The sequence below is a fragment of the Chaetomium globosum genome, genomic scaffold, assembly GCF_000143365.1.
Source record: "Chaetomium globosum CBS 148.51 scaffold_3 genomic scaffold, whole genome shotgun sequence".
Lineage (NCBI taxonomy): Eukaryota > Fungi > Ascomycota > Sordariomycetes > Sordariales > Chaetomiaceae > Chaetomium > Chaetomium globosum.
In genome coordinates, this window is record NT_165978.1 from 317,162 (window position 1) to 335,598 (window position 18,437).

The 18,437-nt window shown below is 55.4% G+C and overlaps 4 protein-coding genes across 4 annotated transcripts; 1 reads left to right on the forward strand and 3 right to left on the reverse strand.

Annotated features, from left to right (window-relative positions):
* Window positions 1-935: 935 nt before the first annotated feature.
* Window positions 936-2,896, reverse strand: CHGG_05368 (uncharacterized protein; the record flags this gene model as incomplete). Its single annotated transcript, XM_001221462.1, has 3 exons — window positions 936-999; window positions 1,309-1,716; window positions 2,727-2,896. 3 exons carry the CDS (start codon window positions 2,894-2,896, stop codon window positions 936-938), a joined length of 642 nt encoding a protein of 213 aa, XP_001221463.1.
* Window positions 2,897-8,772: 5,876 nt separating this feature from the next.
* CHGG_05369 (uncharacterized protein) lies at window positions 8,773-10,075 on the forward strand (the record flags this gene model as incomplete). Its single annotated transcript, XM_001221463.1, has 2 exons — window positions 8,773-8,913; window positions 8,990-10,075. 2 exons carry the CDS (start codon window positions 8,773-8,775, stop codon window positions 10,073-10,075), a joined length of 1,227 nt encoding a protein of 408 aa, XP_001221464.1.
* Window positions 10,076-11,601: 1,526 nt separating this feature from the next.
* CHGG_05370 (uncharacterized protein) lies at window positions 11,602-12,560 on the reverse strand (the record flags this gene model as incomplete). The annotated part of the gene is made up of 2 exons (XM_001221464.1): window positions 11,602-12,181; window positions 12,445-12,560. The coding sequence occupies 2 exons, from the start codon at window positions 12,558-12,560 to the stop codon at window positions 11,602-11,604; spliced, it is 696 nt and encodes a 231-aa protein (XP_001221465.1).
* Window positions 12,561-13,897: 1,337 nt separating this feature from the next.
* Window positions 13,898-17,949, reverse strand: CHGG_05371 (uncharacterized protein; the record flags this gene model as incomplete). Its single annotated transcript, XM_001221465.1, has 3 exons — window positions 13,898-15,880; window positions 16,353-16,968; window positions 17,075-17,949. The coding sequence occupies 3 exons, from the start codon at window positions 17,947-17,949 to the stop codon at window positions 13,898-13,900; spliced, it is 3,474 nt and encodes a 1,157-aa protein (XP_001221466.1).
* Window positions 17,950-18,437: the final 488 nt, after the last annotated feature.

Here is an 18,437-nt window from a genome sequence, read left to right on the forward strand (position 1 = left end):
TGATGGTGCGGATGTTGTGGCTGCGGCGCCGGGGGTGGTTGTGTGGGGTATGCTCGATAATCCACAGGTTGGTCGCGCCGAGCCATGTCAGGCTGTGGTGGCTGCTGTTGCGGCTGCTGTTGCTGTTGGGTAGGCGGCGGCTGCTGCTGCTGCGGCTGTTGCTGTTGCTGCTGTTGCTGAGCGCCGTAAGGCGATTGACTGTACCAAGCGGCATGGTTAGCAAAGGCATTCGGCGTCTGAGGCGACTGCTGGTGTTGCAGCGCGGGTATCGGCGGTATCGCCGTCGCCTGCAGCGGACGCCATGATGGAACGTTGTTTGCTGTCCGCTGTTTCTTCATCACAAGGTTCTGTGTCTGGAACTGCCTGGGCGTAAAAGCACCAGGGGTGGGACGGCGACAGCCAAGCGGAGCCGCGGCTTTGGTATAGCCAGGGGCAGACAGGAAGCGAGGCTAAAGGGCTAGAAAACAGGCGAGACGATGCTTTGAATCTCTGATGTTGTTCTCGAATTCTCCCCACGTGGTAGATCTGCTCTGGGTCCAAAGTGTGCAGGACGTGCTGGGGAGGGAGGAGTACATCGGGTACATAAATGTGGGAGGGGTTGGGACGGGAAGGTTGGGGCGGGTTTTCAGATACGAAAAGGTACAAGGGAACAAGGTACTTACTGGAGGTCGTTGGGGTGGTTGGTGGAGTTGGAGTAGAGGTACTCCTGCATAGGAGAAATCGTCCACTGATGCATGGTCTGGGATTGTGCGCCAAAACACGTTGTCAGCGATTAATATCCTTCAGAAGTAATAAAGAACTCGACCTGGAGCTCATAAAATGTTGCCATAAATAATTGGACAAAGAACAAAGAAAGTGCAGGGGAAAAAAGGACGCCTCGACCGGTCCGCGTTGCGAGGATTGAGTGTGTTTGGTACGCGGTACCCGTCAATCCTTCAGCCGCGCGACAGGCCGCCGGCTTGCCCGGTTGCGTGAGCGGTTTGCGGGTTTGCGGTGCATCTGGCAGCAAAAGCAGGCGACGGCGTATCTCATGCAGCAGAAGCACGCGTCAAGCCGAGCGCATCGGTCGCGCGCAGGCGATTTGCGAACATCGATGGAGGTCGATGGTATTATGAATGCGAATGCTGGGGAAGATGGGACGAACGGTACAAGGTGGGTGGTACTTACGGGCCGGTTGAGCGAAACTCACGGATGCATCAATCCAAGCGGGCAACACGCTTTTGTTGTGGTGGTGGTAGGAAAAGTACTCGTGAGTGACCCGCGGGCGGCGACTGGGGACGCAGCGTCAGGACATGCGGGCACAAGTACCTTGACCAGCGGCGGAAAAGGTGTCGGGGGAATCGGGGGCTGGGGCTGGGGGTGGAGAGAACCTGGGAGGATTCTGTGACCTCAGAGCGCAGCGCGGCCCTGGGGTGGATCGGGTTTTGTGCGAAGACCAGAGCGGGGATGGTGACTTTCGTGGCCAAAGCCTTTTTGTCACTGGACCGGGGGCTGCAAGCCACATGCAGGTGCCGAAATCTCGTCTCCGGGCCGGCAGCACTCTTTTGACGGACCGTCAACGCGTCTTCGAGGAGCCAAGCTTCGGTGCTTGTGTTACCAGCCAACAGATAATCACCGTTGGACCTCAAATGCCTGTTCTTGTTGTCGAATCTTGCTTCTTCGGGGTGCTTCTGTGATTCTGAGCTGCGCGGGTCGATGCAGAGGGCGTCGGCAAACCTGCACAATCCTTGGCGACGCCGTCAGCCCCTCAGAGTGGCACTCGCGTTTGTGATTGCCGTCGAAAAGATTGGACGGCGACAAGCAGATGGCGGGGAGGCGTCATGCGCGCGTGGAGGACTGCTCCAATCGCAGGAAAGCTGCTCCTTTGAGGCGGTGACTGTGCTCGAGGCGATGTGGAAACGGCAGGATGAAAGACGCGGAGTGCACTTTGTAAAGATTTGAAAGAAACCAGAGCGACTACCAGACAATCATGACATGTTGGAGCTTTGATGCCTTTGCTTCATCACAAGTACTTGGCTCGAAAGTCACGTCAGGTCTTGGCTGAGTTGATGTGCCCGTTGTGGTGGGGCGTGAGAGGTGCAGCTTCCTCCAATTCAGTTAGCTCAAGCGGGGCACCCAGAGGTCGTCGACCGCATTCGGACAGTCTGGGATATATCACCAATCGATTCAAGCATTGCAAAAGAAAAAGTCGGGAACATCTTTCAAGGTCTTTTTTCAGCAATTCCCCTCTTTATTCTAACTCGGTCGTTTTGAAAGCCATAACCTTTGAAGTTAGGTACTTGAGCACACCAAGCTCAAAGTAGCAAACCCAGCATCATATTTGACCACCAAGTATCACAGCATGTACCTTCCCTGCTTCCTGGCTTTCCTAGCTGGCTTGGCCGTTGCACTGGGCTCGGGTCCTGCACCGTGCCCCGCATTCGCATTAGCGGGGTCAGTGGGTGGGCAGCAGGACTGAACCGCGAGCCAGCCGCTAAGCAGAAACAGCAAAGAAGAAAATGCACTGATGGGCTTCCAACCCAAACAAGGCAGGCAAGGTAACCTAGGAAGGTAAATTACCCTTGGCCGTTGGTGATGACTCTGACTTTCAGGCCCCAGTGGATTACCAACTACAACCATTGGCCCGTGGAACGAGACATCAGCAAACACAATTACCGCCGAGGTACTTGATTCGAGCGGCTTACTGATGTACCGCGCCTGGCTACATAAAGCTTCGAGTGCATCACGTCAATCGACCTGCAGCTCGACCGGGGCTCTCTCGGCCGGCAAGGTCGGTAAAGGTGGAAACCTGGATCGCGGGCCGGTTCATGCCACGGTCCTCAACGGGGTTATTCGGTATTCGGGTCAGCAACAAACCCCCACGAGCACTCAGGCTGGTTATACTCGACGACGTCATTGTGGAACAAATGCGCGAGGGTTGTCGAAAGAAACGCGGACAGTCCAGACGCAGTATCTCGATGCGGTGACTACCACCTAAGCACTCGTGGGCGTTGCCATTTAATGCCGAGTCGGCGGGGGCTGGCTGTGTGTGCTCTGTTGGTGAATCGATGCCCCCATCCGATGCCCGTCTGACATTCATAACCGAGGCTGCTTAAGGCGCCACACGTATGGTCTAGCGCGCGGCTTAACTCTACCCGGGGGGAGTAATTTCGCTTCGGGATGGGTGCGCGCAGAGGATGATGATTCAAGGTGAACATAAACACCACCTGCAACAGCAGGCGCGATTCATTGTTTGGGTCATAAAACCAGGTTCAAGGTCGGCTTGTCGCCGCACATCTCGGAGAGCAAGTCGGCTGCAGGGGACCGGCCCGGCAGAGGGCATTGCCGGGACAGGGTTGGCTCTTCGTACCGTGTGTTGACTGGTGGAAGTAGATGCCGCCGTTGTTATTCTCCTCCTCCCTTGACCCCAGATCCGTGTTGCTCTCGGAGAGAAAACAGTTCGCGGTAAGACGTTGCAGGGCACTGGCACTGACCCTTGGCGCCCATCCCCATCGTCCTTCCGAGAGAGAAGCGAGATTTGGCGTGCCCTACTACCTAGGCATGTAGGGTTTTATGTGAGACATCATCGACGCAGAGGGAGGAAGGGCTTGCTGCGCAAAAAGACTCCCTTCTCGGCAGCTCGTTTTGCCAAACACACGCACACACGACACACCAGCAAGCCGCTCGATGACGCAGCATGTTCATGCTGTCTTACCAAGCTCTGTGGCGGGGGACCTCTTCCTGAAACAGCACCAGTTCCAGCATGTCAACATGGAGTTTGAGACGGAGCGCGCTTCTTGCAGAAAGATGGTGCGGCCTGCGGTCTGTGTGTCCTGCGGCTCACCCTCTTCGGCCGGGCTGACTGATTCGCTTATCGGACACATCCAATGATCAGTACCCTGGTTCCTGGCTTCCCCGGATCTGGGCTTCCCTTCCCCTGTTGGGCTTGGCGGCTTGACCATCTGGATTTCGGCATCATCACAATGTATGAAGTGGTATGAAGTAGGGGCAATAAAACATCACCATCCGATGTCAATTGTATTTACACTTATGCAGGTCGAACTTTCGGGCCATCCCGCACTCGTGCTTGTCCATCATAAGACGTCGAGTTGTGGTGACCGGGGCATCACGAGTGCAGACAATGTATCCATATCGGGCGGTGATCGGTTAGTTTGAACAGTGTGTTGAGGTTTATGCAAAGTTGCAAATCCTCGTGAGTGATCATGGTAAATAAGCCCCCGGTTCGTAATCCGCCCTGTCGCCCATGGTCATCGTGGGGCTTAAGGTCGTTCTAGAAGAGGAGGTACCGTTCCATGGTAGTTAATGGTTCGATGGAACTAGCCTAAAGGTTGGGGCCTGGGCTTTAACTCCCTCCGCCTACAATGGTTGAAACTTAGAAAAGAGCACAACCGCCATGTTTCCGTGAGCATCACTCGTTTTGTGAGGCTCTCTGTCATGCTTACCTTCCCGGCAGTTGTTGTTACCTGCAGGTGGACGATCTCAGCGGGAAACAGGTTCGGGATAAACCATCAGCAGAAAGCCTCTATTTTCATCATTGCCAAAAGTATAAAAGTGGTCCGCGCTACTTCATGAGAGAGACCAGAGGGTAAATAAAGAGCCGAAATTCGTCCGTGGTGGCATCAGGATGAGTGTCTTATCACATGTTATGACGAGATCTGACTGGGCTTAGCTTCAGCAGTCAAACGAGTAAGCGAAATCCAGTAAAAAATGCTCTGACAACACGCTGTGCGGAATATCTTCCAGCTTGGGCAACGACAGTGCGGAAAACCCGGTTGTTGGGGGGTTCGAGGCTCGCGAAGAACCCACCCACCATTGAGACCACCAGCGGCTTAGTGTTGCGATTGTAACGCAAGTATACTCCATTCAGAGATAAGATCGAAGCCGGTGAGTATCATATCAGACGTGACCAGGCAGAGATCCGCGGATCGTGTTCATGCTGATGTGCGATCTTTCGGACGACGCCCCTGATCCCCCGCGGAGCGATCCTGCGCACAGCACGAGGATCGAGCACAGCGTACTGTTTCGGACGGTGGACCCAGATGATCGAGAAGAGATGGACTCATATAGCCATCTAGAAGGCTTTCTCCCGGAAAAAAAAAAAGGAACGGACTTCCGGATGGATAGTTGATCGGTGTCCTGGTTACCCGGCTGAGTCAATGCGGCGCCTGCCGCAGATCCCTTGAACTTTTGAGATGTGATTGACGTTGAGGAGACAGGCGCCATGTGCTGCTTGGAGATGGCAGCTTGGTTGCACAAGAAACAAGCCCCAACGGTCCAGCACTCGCCGTGCCGTTGGCCCTATTTCCGAAGATGCATACCATGGTACGCGGGATTCGACCCCCAACCCGGGTGCCGTGAGGACATCAGTCAGTCTGGCGCCTCGACCCTCGCCATCAATCTTGGCTAGCGGCCGCAGATGGGGTCAAGTGGGCCGCTTGAGTTCCGTCACGCGCCTGGGCCCTAAAATATGAATGTGACAGGTCCATCGTCACACCGGACAATGCTGGACAGTGGCGACACTGTTTTTGCAGCAGCAGTCAAGGCTTGCTGGGGGCTGTCATCGGAATTGGCCGGGTGGCTGGCGACTAATAAGAAGTGAAATAAGCCGTCGAAGGATTCCACCTGGTGTGAGTCTGCCGCCTCCTTGGGCGTTTGTAAGGGGGTTGTTTTACCGCCCTCATTCCCGCCATCGTCCCGTTCCCCAGAACGGCTCAGGGAGAAATCCTGTTTTTCCTTTGGAGGATCGGGTGAAGCACATCTTCAAACCAAACATATGCGGCACCGATGGAGTGAAAGTTCCGGCTTAAAGACCGTAGAATTAGCTGCAGTACTCTCTCGGGAAGAGACGGGTGAAAACGCGGGCTTGTGTCGTCTGATGCCCGAATTTTAAAGTTCGGTTGCAGCGCCTCGTCTGGCAATCTTTCACTTGGGAGATGTTTCGGCCGTTTGTTTGCCGGTCCGGGGTTGGCTGGCCAGATCTCGTTGCCGGGTCTCGGTGCCGGGTCTGGCGAAGCAGGCGAACGATGTGGCCCGCAAGGCACAGCATCATCGTCCAGCATCGTCGTCCGGAGGGAGAGAATGGTTGTGGTGTGGGGTGACTGTGGGTCGGCCTGGACTTGGTGTGGGGAGGCCCGATTTGGCAAGGCCTGAGACACGGCTGAGGATGGCCCAACGGTTGGCGAGTTTTAGGGGACCTCCACCACAGCCGGAACAGATCGAAGCCTTGAAGCAGGGGGAGTGCAGGGGCATGTTTCCCTGCAACAGTTTCTTCGTATGATCGATTGAGAGATGTCTTTCAACCACCAGTTCTGAGTGCTGCTGCTATTGTTGTTGTTGCGACTGTTCCTCGATCGGAGATGGCCGGCCTGAGTTTAGAGTTTTGTCGCGTGAAAGCCTTGTGGCCAGAAGGTCCTTATGCGCCACTCCTGGGGTTTCTCGATCTGGGGTTCGGTTAGCAGGCCCGAGGGGGTCGTTGCGGTCGTAACTGGTGGTGTCTGCATGAAGAAGTTTTCCTGTGCCGCCCGTTGAGGGCATTTGCGTGGCCGCTTGAGAGAGCGCGTGGAGCCGCCGGCCACACGCGCCGACCCGAAGGCGTCTCCATGTCTGCACCTACACGCCGAGATCACCTTCATCGCACAGTTCCATCAGTCTGCTACTCGATAACCCCACAAGCGAACTGCCGGGTTCCTCGGGCGGAACGAGCCTACACAGCATGTGCAGAGTTTTTTCGGTGTTGTCGGCTGTCGCTTACCGATGGAGGTCTCGACAATTGGGTAGAAACATCGCCATGTTTCAACCGCAGAGATGTCAAACCAAACGAATGGAGTGGATGCAGCTGCTCGAGTCCACTGAGGAAAGGGGATCAAGCGCGGGGCAGCGGGTCCCCTACTTGCCTACACAGTACTCTGTACAGAGCCTCAGGGCTTCGAGAGTGGGGTATCATGGGGCATCATAGCCAATCATAGACGGTATGCCAGCACCAGGGCGGTTCTGTTACACTTGGCAGGGGCGACCAGCAATGGACCTCGTGTCAAACGTTGGACACAGACCTTTTTCCCTCGACGGAAACTGACTGAAACCTGTACCTCGAAACGACCTCGAAACTACCTCGACGCGACTCGGCAGATGGTGAATTGGATACCTTTTTCGCGCACATTCGTGGCGATATTCAGTGGAGAAATGCGTATCGAGAAGTCACTTTCTTGTCCCTCCGAACTTTGCCTTCCGATGCTCGCGATCCCCTCCTGCAGTTCTCTGCATTCAAGATGACTGCAAATCGATGGACCCCAAGGCGGCAAACGAAAATGCTTGACCCGAACACGCTCCTCGATAACCATCCCCGCGCGTGGCGACTCTGCCTCGAACCTGGCCGAATTCGGTCTCTTGCAGCCCCCATACAGAACACAAGACTAGCGCGGGATTCGGGTCATAACAACAACAAACACGGCGCCTCCCGTGGAGACGGATGGCGGTTGGCTGTTGGCGGATTGCTCCCAATAATTATCCGCTGTTGGTTGGGTTGCGGTTCTTTGCCTCGAGCTTGAGTCAGGCTCCAGCACGGAAACGGGCAGATCTCGTATCTCGACAAGACTCGTTCCTGGCAACCAGCGTTGTCCTTGTGCCGTTGCGGGAGATGTCCAGAAGTTTTGTTCTATCCATTCTGGGCAAGAGCATGACTTGTGTCAGACCCCTTTCGCCCGGAACTGCTCTCAACCGGGCATCTCTGCCTTGGCTGGTGGGTTGACAGGGGCCGAGCGCGATGGCGCATGCTCGTTTCGATTGTCCAGAACTGTCGTCTGTTGTTGGGATGATCGCGGCTCCGTCCCCATCTGCGATTTACAACCAACGTCGAACATAACGTCTGCGCGCAACTCGCTTGCCAACCTGCCCACTTTCGCTAGCCGAAAAGCCCTTTGCCATCACCAGCGCCTTGCGTGCTCGGTGCTGCCCCGGCCTGGCCTGACAGGGCCGTTCCGTGGGCCGTGGCACCCCTCCCCTGCACAACTCAACACTCCAGTGTAACCACCATCCCGGCCCCCTCCCCCCAAAAAGCGTCTCCACAAAGGTCTGTAACAGGCCGCAGGCCTGGGGTGTGCCCGCCCCCCTGGTCCGCCCTGCGGGACTGGATGAGCCTCATGCCGGACGTCATGCAGCCATAACTGCATTATTATCCATTGTCTCTCTTCCCTCCCCCACCGAGGCCCTCTTTTGCCTCTTTTACTCTATCTTCCCTACCTACCCACCAAGGTCATCTGTGGATATCCTAAACCTATCACTACGCTGTTGCGTGTGTCCTTTTCTTTTCTTTTCTATTTCTCTTCTCGCAGCTGACGTTGTCACTCTTTCACAACTCTTCACCAACTAGCTTGGCTGCCCACATTCTTTTAGGGGAGAAATACTTCGATTCTTGAACCGTATAATCTGGTCTATTATACTTGTCTTATTCGCTTGGTCGAACTTTCCTCGAGTAACCCCTCGAAACATCTCGGCTCGTTGTGTGTCTGGTTATCTTCCTCGACGACAGGTCTCTCGTTTCCTTCCAACGTGCGTTCACGATCTCTCTTCCCGGCATTGTTGAAAGGCTGTCAATCCTCGAGTCCTCCATCTCTTTGACGACCCACACCACAACGAGACGACTTCGAATCTTACAGCAGCTAGTTCTGCTTGTTCTTTTTGCGAACAACCATTTGTTACGACTTCCCTTCTTTCGACCGATTCGACGGAGTATTTGGGAAATAGTTGGGACTACAGGCGCCTGGAAACTGGGTCAGGATGTCTCCGGCGATGCAAATGACAGGGCAGCACGCCCCATACACACCTAGGTCAGACGCCATGGATCGTCACGATTATGGCATTACCAAGAATAGGAAGACGGCCTCCACAGGTGGTGGACGAGCGTGGAGTGAAGATGAGGTAAGCATCACGCCAGCAACCTCGTTGGCCATGTCGTTGCCAGAAGAGTGTGAGCGTTAACCACCGCCGCGTGTAGGAAGCTTATCTTCTCCAAACACGAATGCAAAAGATGCCGTATAAGCACATCGCCGCCTACCTGAAGAAGACCGAACTCGCATGTCGCCTTCATTACCACCAACTCAGCCACGGCAGCAACCGGCGCAAGCGGACCACTTCCATGTCATCGGGTTCTTCGAACAGCCACTCTCCAATCCTGCATGCCTCGATACCCTCGCCGATCCACGAGCACGGCGGCGCGCCTAGCCGGTCTGTTTCCCCTCCCGATTCGGCCTATAGCGCGATAAGTCCAGGCGGCATCCAGCTCCCCAGCATCATGTCAGCAACCGCTTCCACCAGCACCTCACCACGCCTCCCCACCATCCTACCCAAACCTGCTTCCATGAATCTTGCCATGTCGTCCATGAACGGCTCCAACTCCACGGGCACCTCCCCGACCGCATCGCGCGGCTATCCCACCCCCCTCCACGACACTCACCCGCCCAACATGGCACCCATGAACTCAACTGGGTACCGCGGCGGCGCGCCCAACCCCCCCGCGCGCGGCACCACCGCCGGCCCCCTCCGCCTCGACTGCTCCGCGCTACCCCCTCCTCCCTCAACCAACGGCCTCCCCGCCCCGCCCGGCTTCGCCGCAAGCCACCCCGTGGACATGGCCCGCCTCACCGCCGTCTACAACGCCCACCGCGCATCCTTCTGGGCCGCCGTCGCCGCCGACTACGGCCCCGGCGCCAACCCCCTCGTCCTCGAACAGGCCTGGCGCGGCACCTCCTCCGCCACTGCCCCCGGGTGCCCCCCATCCGGCAGCGCCAGCGCCGCCGCGAGCATGGGCATCGCCGCGCAGACGCCGATTACCCCGGTGGGTAGTCCGGATGATCAGATCTACTCGGCCGGTGTGGTGCATCATCACCATGCCGCTGCGCATGGGCATGGGCAGCAGCAGCAGCAGCATATGCATCATGGACATGGTGGTATGGGTAAGCCGGATAAGACAAGGATCAGTGCCATTTTGGGGATTGATGCGAATCCGAGGAGTCCGAGTGAGAGGGAGATGGTGAGGAGGATTGAGGAGGAGAGGGGGGCGGTGGGGGTGGGGATGGCTTGATTTTGTGTGTCAAGTGAAAGAGTATGTGTGTGTGGTGGGTTTCTTCTTCTCCTTGTTGCCTGTGTTGTGTGCCGTGTCGTGTCATGTTCTCTTCTTGTCAATCGTTTGTGGCCTGTGTTTTTTTGTGAGTGGTGGTTTGTGGTTCGGGTTGGGTGGCTTGGCTTGGCTTGGCTGGGGTTGACGGACAGGGGAAACACAGCGTGATGGGATGTCTTTGAACCTGCGATGGGTCAAAATGATGGAGATGAAGGGTATGGTTTCTTTTTTGGCCATGTTTTATGTTTTTATGCTGTTGTTTGTTTCTTGGCTTATCTTTGGTGTTTATATCGTGTCCCCGGTTATGTTTTCTCACTTCGCTGTACGCAAGGTTTACCCCCCCCTCCTCTTGTTGAGTTTTGTTACTCCTTGGTGGTTTTTCTGTCGGCCGGTGGAGGAGGGCTGGACGGGATGGGATGATGGATGAAACCACGACATCAACAACTGGGAAATGAACGACGATGCATGAGCACATCTTGGGTATGGTGTTGCAAATCCATGATCCCTGCCCTTTGTTTCCCTCTCCTCTCTTGGTAGCCGAAAGGTCACTTCACATGGGTTTTTAGCGATATGGGGGGCTTGGCTCGGGAGGATAGGAATAGCATTCCGGATGGCAGGGGCGGTTGGGGCGGACATGGGAGGGCGGCATCGTCGTGGTGGGTCAGGGATATAGCGTGCTACGGTGCTACTGGTATGGTAGACTTGCGTGGACCACGTTGGGCAAAAAATAGTTATTCGTTTTGGGCAAAATCAATATTACTAAGCAATCGAATATTGATTCGAAATGTGGAAAATATCTCGGCTCCCAATAGGTTCGCGGGTCCGCGGGGATTAACTACCCATGCAGTGCAGAAGGATTATCTAACTAATCGCAGAACATGCATCTAAGTTAATGCAGCGTCCGCCTGCACCACCCCCACCTCCCCCACTGCCAATGCTAGAGCTGATTACAGTACATCTGAATACCGCAAAGGGCATGCCTTTGAGGTTCTTGTGTGGCCCACTGCGTGGCACTTCGTACACTTCCTCGGAGCCCGACGGGGCTTAACTGCCTGGACCTGGGCCTCAACTATCTCGAACTGACTGGGCTCCCGCTTTGTACTTGATTTGGGGAGTGAGTTTTGAGCCCGAATTGGCTCAACCCGCTGGCGAGGCTCAAGAAGTAACTGTGGAGATCCGTCGCGTCTGAGGTGCCAGTGCGAATGGAAGTGGCTGAGAAGAAGAGGCTGGCCTTGAAGAGCGTCAAGTGCATGTGAGCATGGGAGCCTATAGACACGAGTAAAAGTACCCGTACAAGTTAGGGATGGAGGGCGGTCTGTCTTTGCAAGTAGCTTCCGTTCCTCGACCTTCCTTAACGTCTCGTGCGACACCCATCCTCGTACGACTCCATACAATGCCCCAGAAAGCTCAAGGGGAGTCCGAGTTTGTTGCCTTGTCTGGCATGCTTGTAACTCGGCAAGCTGGTTCTGGAGAGCAAGTTGGATTGCCTTCTAAGCCTCGAAGAGGTTGAATGTCGATCTCCTCAAGTATGACTTAAGGAGGGCGTGGATCCCTTCTACTCGTGAGGTAGCTGTATTGCCGAAATGAGTTAACTGGTCAACCCAAGCGCGTACAAGCTTCTCCTTGAATGGGATTAGCCACGTGGTCTTGATATACCCGACCTCGTTGGGGTGTTCAAGAGCGTATTTCTGTTGAAATTGTGCAAGTCGGTTGGCATACTCCTCTTCTGTTGGCGAACTAATGATCGAATGCCAAGAGTCGTAGAATTCTTTCCACTTCTCAGCCTCCGGGAATGCTGGTTGGCATCGGGCAAGGACTGCCTTGTTCGCATGCCAGATGCAGATGAGCGTTGCAGCAGAAGGGAAGAGCGCTGAAGCTGCATTCATGGCTGCAAGGCAGCGGTCTGTAAGAATTACAGATGGGAGAGTAGTATTGCATTGCTTGTACAGTGACTTTAACTGCTCAAGGGCCCAAGTGTAGTCTTGCTCTGTCTCGCCGCTTAGGAATGCAAATGCAATACAAAAAGACCGCTGTGCTGCATCTACGCCAATAATGTCGAGAAGAGACATGCTGTACTTATTCGTCTTGTATGTACAGTCAAGAAGTAGTAGCTTAGGGTAAGCTTGAAGGTAAGCAAGGGAGTCGGGATGCGCGAAGAGAACTGCTGTGACACGGCCATCTGGTGTAAACTGGATTCGACTCCAAAAGCCCTCCTTCTCGAGTTGGTTGGCTAGCGCATGGATCGGGCTCTGGCCTTCACAAGCATCTCGACGTACATCCGCGATCCGGTTGTAGATATCTTGCCGGGTAGCTAGCGAGCCACTTTGTCGTACAAGGGTCTGAATCTCTTTCGGTGCGAGACCAGCGTTCGAGAAGTCTGCAAGTTGTGAAGTGCCTTCAGAGAGTTGTCGATGAACTGGATGCGCGACTGGGTGTTGGCTTGGTTCATGGTTATGTACCGAGAATCGAGAATCGGGGCGGTGTTTAAGCACCCAACTACCATCGGACGACTCTTTAGCTAGGACCGAGAAGGGGCGGCTGGTCACTCAACTACTAGTTCTTCTCTGGCGACTGCTTGATGCCTCGGGTGGCCGGCGGCCTCGGTCGCAGGCGTATGTAACTGTCATTCTCCCGCTCTTCTCGGTGGTCGACTTTCCAGTCGTGAAGGCGTAACCTCTCGTTATAGCCCATGCATTGATTGCTTCAAACAAGGCGTTTCGAGAGTCGCAAATATTCTCAGGAGGGAGGCAGTCGTCTGCAAAAGAGGTGGCCATCGCGGTGGCGGCGGTATCGGTGGTGGAGGTAGACAAACAAACAAACAATTTATTCCGCCCGGCGGGTTTAACCCGAAAGGGCAACTAATACTAACTCAACCATAAATTTCCAAAGTTATGCCTTGATCTCCTTAAAGCCCATGCAGGTCCATTCTAGCGTGTTCGCTCCGTTCTACCATTTTTCTTCGGATTCTCGTGGGTTGGTAGGATTAGTAGTAGGCTGGCTTGAAGGCGATTCTCCAAGTGTTCAACGTCCTATCTTCGGCGGCTGAAGCGGTGCCTGCTGTCCGGGGTACGAGGTGATGGGGGGGGGGTTAGGTCATGGAGAGTAGTGGGTGATCACTTAGGTGTTTTAGTCGGTCTGCGGCGGGTTTGCGTCGAGTCGACCCGTGGCCATTGCGAATCGTATCGTCGTCCGAACGGCCTCTAGGTTCGGAGTCCAGTCTTTGCCATCCGATGGTGATTTGCCTCCTAGATAAAAGGAAATGTTGCCTCTGTGCGTATCTGTGCATCGGAGTATCTCTGTTCTGAGCGTGGTCCATGTTCTGCATCGGAAGAGGAAGTGTTCTACTGTCTCTGCTGCTTGCCCACATGCGCACTGATCTGACGGTGCTGCTTTGATGCGATGCAGGTATGCGTTGAGCTTGGCCATGCCTGTTCTAAGCTGAGCAAGCACGCCAGCCTCTCTTCGAGACAGGTCGTCGTATAATAGTCGCGTATGCTTCCCTGGTAACGCTATATCGACTCTCTTGGAATGTCCGCCAACTTTGTCAGGTAAGGACGTGGGCGCTGCCCGCTTTGCCCATGCGATACGGAGGGCTGTTGGCCGCATGGCCGGATCCTGGGTTTGCGGCGTAGCGTCTCGCCGCGTGGCTTCCTTTGCTTTCGCTTTGGCTGTGTTTAGGAGCTCGTCTTTTGTACCCGCTTGGATCCAGACGACCGAGATCGTGTTTCCCGCGTTGCGTAAGGCACTTATCGCATCGTACGCCTGACGGAGATATTGTTGCCCTGATTACCGGTGTGGTCGCTCCAAGGCCATCACGGCTGCCTTGTTGCTGGTGGCCAGGATGATCTTCCGGTACCTAACATTTCGAATCAACCTCAACGCGCACCCAACAGCCGCAAGCTCGCCTGAGAACGGGTTTTGCTCCGACCTAGAGCCCAGCGTCGCACTGAAGGCTTCGTTCCTTGAGTCATCTCGTATCGGTAGCGGGAGACGGACGACTCCTCCGATCCCTACCACGTTGTTCCGTGCGGAGCTGCTTACGGCGATCCGGACCGCCCACTCTGTCTCTTTTTGCTGCATGCCTGTTCCGTCAACCGTAGTGCGGACTCGCCTCTCCCACGGTGCTAATACGACTGGAGCGATGGTTTCGAGGCTGTCCAATGGGACGTTCTTGAGGAGATCTGCTACCTGAAAGAAAGGCGAGCGGTAGGATCTCCGGAACTTGCGCATCCGGGAAGTGGTGTTGCGTAGTGGATTCGTGTCCGGTAGGGTGTGGATGACCGTCCACATTTTGATCGACCTCTTCCAGAATCGATCTTGGGCCGTGGGGATGTGAGCTTCTGCTTCTGCTACGCTTGTTGCTACCTTGCTGAACGTTCCTATGATCCCTTGCGCCGCGACCCTCTGCACTCTGTGTATGGCCGGCGCAGTCTTCCAATTGCACTGGTGCATCCAAACGCTGGAGGCATAGTCCACCACTGGCGCGACCATGGCGGTGAACAGCTGCCGCGCCGTAGCCGGGGACAGACCTCTGAGCCGTTTCAACTCCATCGCCGCGCGGAGCCCTTTGGAGGCCGCTCTTGCGATATGCTCCTTATACCTGAGCTTGGCATCTATGACCACTCCAAGGATCTTGACGTGGTCTCTCGGCTGAACATTTTGACCCTTGATGGTAAAGGGCGCCGAGTTGGCTTTGTAGGCCTTGCGGGTAAAGTGGATGACGGCCGTCTTGTCTGCTTCAAATGTCGCTCCACTTCTCTTTTCCCAGTCTAACGCTTGGTCGATGATTGCTTCGATCCCCTTGCGTGTGCTCTGTGCCGTCGGTCCTGTGACCCAGGCGGTAAAGTCATCGACAAAAGCTATCGCCCCACCGTTGCTATCAATCTTTCGCTGGACCAGATCCGCGTTGAAAAAGAGGAACAAGATAGGGGAGAGGGGCGAGCCTTGAGGCAGGCCAGCCTGTGGGAGACCCCGTCGTTCCGCAGCATGCCCGTTGACCTGGATAGAGGCCGTACGGTCAGAACAGAAATCTTTTGTCCATCGGCACAGCTCTTCCGGGATACCACGTTCCCTCATTCTCTGGACAAGCCGTTCCTTGTAGACTCCGTTGTAGGCTCCCTTGACATCGAAGCGAATGAGGCTGACAATCTTCCGTCCTCTCCAGGCCGTGTAGATCTGCTCCTGTAGAAACACCAGCGCCTGCTCGGCTGATCGCTGCTTCCGCGCGCCGAAGTGGTTGGTGGGCAGGAGGCCGTAGGTCTCCACGACGTGGGACAGCCGTTCCGCGATCACCGACTCCAGCACTTTGCCCAGCGTTGCTAGAAGGGAGATTGGTCTCCAAGCCTTTGCGATGGTGTAGTCCTCTTTGCCCGGTTTCTTGAGTGGGATGATCTTAGCATGCAGCCACTGGCTGGGAAGGACCCCGTCCTCCAGCGAGGTACGGAAGAGTGCCAGTACATGGTGCTTGACCAGCTGCCAGACTTCCTTCCACACCACTGCCGGCAAACCGTCCTCCCCTGGTGCCTTCCAGGACTTCATTGTGAACAGCTGTCGTTCGACTTCCTCCATCGTAAGGATAGGCATCCTGATAGGTGCCCTCTGCGGTTTTGGACCTTCATCGTCGATCGTATCGGGCAAGGCCGGGAAGAATCTTGTTAGGAGCTCTTCGGCCTGTTCTCTATGATCGGTCGTGGATGTACCATCTGCTCTAAAGAGTTGTGGGATCCTTCCAAACGTGGTATCGTCTCCGGATTTTAGATACTTTGCAGCCTTCCAAATGTTGTCGTTATCCGCAAGGAACTCGGTCTAGTGCTTCTTCTTCTGCTGCCGGATAGCATCGTGGTATTGTTTTGCTGCGCCCTTTGCCAATTCCTCAATCTCGACTGTAGTCCAGCCTGCCCGGCGTTCCGAGCGAGCGCAGTTCCTCCAGTGTGTGTAGATGCGACGTAGCTGCGTCAGGTCCGTGGTCCACCATCGCTTTGCGTATGGCGATGGCCGGGCTTTGGGAGTGAGGGAGTGGAGTAAGCCTGAGACAGCGGACATCAGGCGGTCCTTTCTCTGCTGGACTGTGCCCTTCGCTGGGGTGTTCCCTAGTGTAATTGCAATTTTGGCCCTGATGTCTTTCCATGGCGCGTTTTTGAGAAGCAGTCGGTCATGGTGCGTCGGTATAGGTATCTCAACATCGAAGACTGTTTCGATCGTGCGGTGATCTGAACCGTGTTCCGTTCCATGGACTCCACACCTGATCACAGCTTCTGTCAGTTCCTCCGAGGCCAGGATCAGGTCGATGGTCGAGCCGTATCCACCTGCTTGCCATGTTAGTGCCCCTCGGGAGTAGGGTGCTCAGAGTCAGCTCGTTCATGAGATCGATGATAGGGTCGGCTTCCCCTTGTCTCACGGAGGAGATGTCGTCTCCTCCCCACAGTTGGTCGTGGCAGTTGAAATCACCTGCAACCACTATATCCACTGTCGTTCCTACGCCCCGTTTCGCCTTTGCTACCGTTCTGCGGAGGTTCTCGCAGGTGTCCTTTAGTGCCTCGCCGTCCCCACATGGTACGTAGACGGACGCGACCAAGACTACGCGCTCCGGGAGCCGTATGACCGCTGCCGTGATGTCCGGGGAGTCCACTGCCACTTGCTCCGCTTCCACGGTTTTGTTCACCCAGAGCATGCTCCGGATAGCCCATCTACCTTCCTTCAACGTGCACGGGACCATCTTGGTCCATTTGTGATGATCCATAGGGGTCGTCAGGAGCCGTCCTTGGATCCTCCGCGCCTGGGGTTCCTGAATGGCTATGACGGCAGCGTCCTGGATTGCCACGTCGTTCATCAAACTGGCATGTACCTCCCCTTGCTTTCTGACGTTCAATTGGATGATCCGAAACGTCCTATTCATGACGAGATGGATAGAGCTTCCGGCAATTCTTGCTGAACGATTCATGTGGTCCTCCGCAAAGGACGCACTTCGGTATAGCTGCTGAGCACTCGCTGTGACGGTGGCCCTCGCTGGCGCACATTCCGCACACTTGAGGGTTCCTGCACTGGAAAGCTTTGTGGCCAATCTGCTGGCAGTTGCAGCACTGGTTCGGCCGTGTCCGGCGTTCGAAGACTCCCGTGTATCCCGATTCGCCTCTGGCGTGGAAGAAGCCCTCGTTGATGATCCTCTTAGCGTCGCCAGCTTTGGTGATATATACCACCATCGATCCATACGCCTTCGCAGTGTCCTTCCGGCTCAACCAAGCCAGCTTGGCGATCTGCACGTCGTTCTCTCGGCCCAGGGTTTCCGCCGCTCCGGGGAGTACCTTGCCTTCAGGGTCGAGAACAGCCGTACGATTGACGTTGTCAACTTTAACTGGGTACAGCTGGTCACGTAGGACCTGCGCACCCGGCGCCTTCTTCGCTTCGATGATGCCCTTGATCCTCTTTACTTCCGCTTCGTTCCTGCCAATGATTCTAAGGCGGTTGATGTTTCCTCTGTCTCTGGTGACGGCAAGACAACGCCACTTAAATTGATCTCCCGGCGCTCGCATCTCGTTCTCGATGAGCTTGCGAAGGGCCACAGGTGTAGCCTCTTCGACGTGTTCCTCCGGTACCCTAGTCATGTCTATAGTGTAGAACGCTGGCTCTGGCGTAGTCGTCCGGCTTGCGGAGGATGTCAGACTAGGACCGCTGGTAGGAGGTGTACATCGGGCGACATCCGCATACGCCGGCCGAGCCGGAGGGGCTTCCTGAGCCTCGTTCATGGCGTGGGGCTGCAGTCTGGCGTCCTCGAGCTCGCGGCGGGCTTGGATGAGTTGCTCTCGCGCTTGCGACAGTTCTTCGGTCAACTGGGCCGTCATTTTGGCCATTTCTTCTGCCATGTGATCCCTGAGCTTTTCGAATTGAAGCTGAAATTCCGTTTTGATAGTGTCCAATTTATTTTCGAAGTTGCAGTCCGCGGGTTGCTCTTGGCCCTGGATTCCCTCTCCTACTCTCTCGGCCGCTGCGGCCCGAATTGTGCGGTTTCTGTGGTTTCTCAACATTCTCTCACTGTTATTTTCCTCCTCCCAGTCCATATTGTTTTCTTGTTGCATTGCTTCCATCGCCCTCGTCGTTTTCACCCTTTTGCGCTGGGGCCGGCGATATCCCACTCCTGGAGACCCCGAATCACCTCTCATGACGTCAATGACGTCTGAAGCGCCGCGCGCCGCACCTGGCATCTGGAAAGACAGAATCTTCAACCAGCTGCCTCAAAAGACGCGAAGATCAATATAGCACAGATTTGTTTCAAAGAGATGTTCTACTTTCCATATCAAATCAGGTATACTCACACCCAAAATGGGCAGCC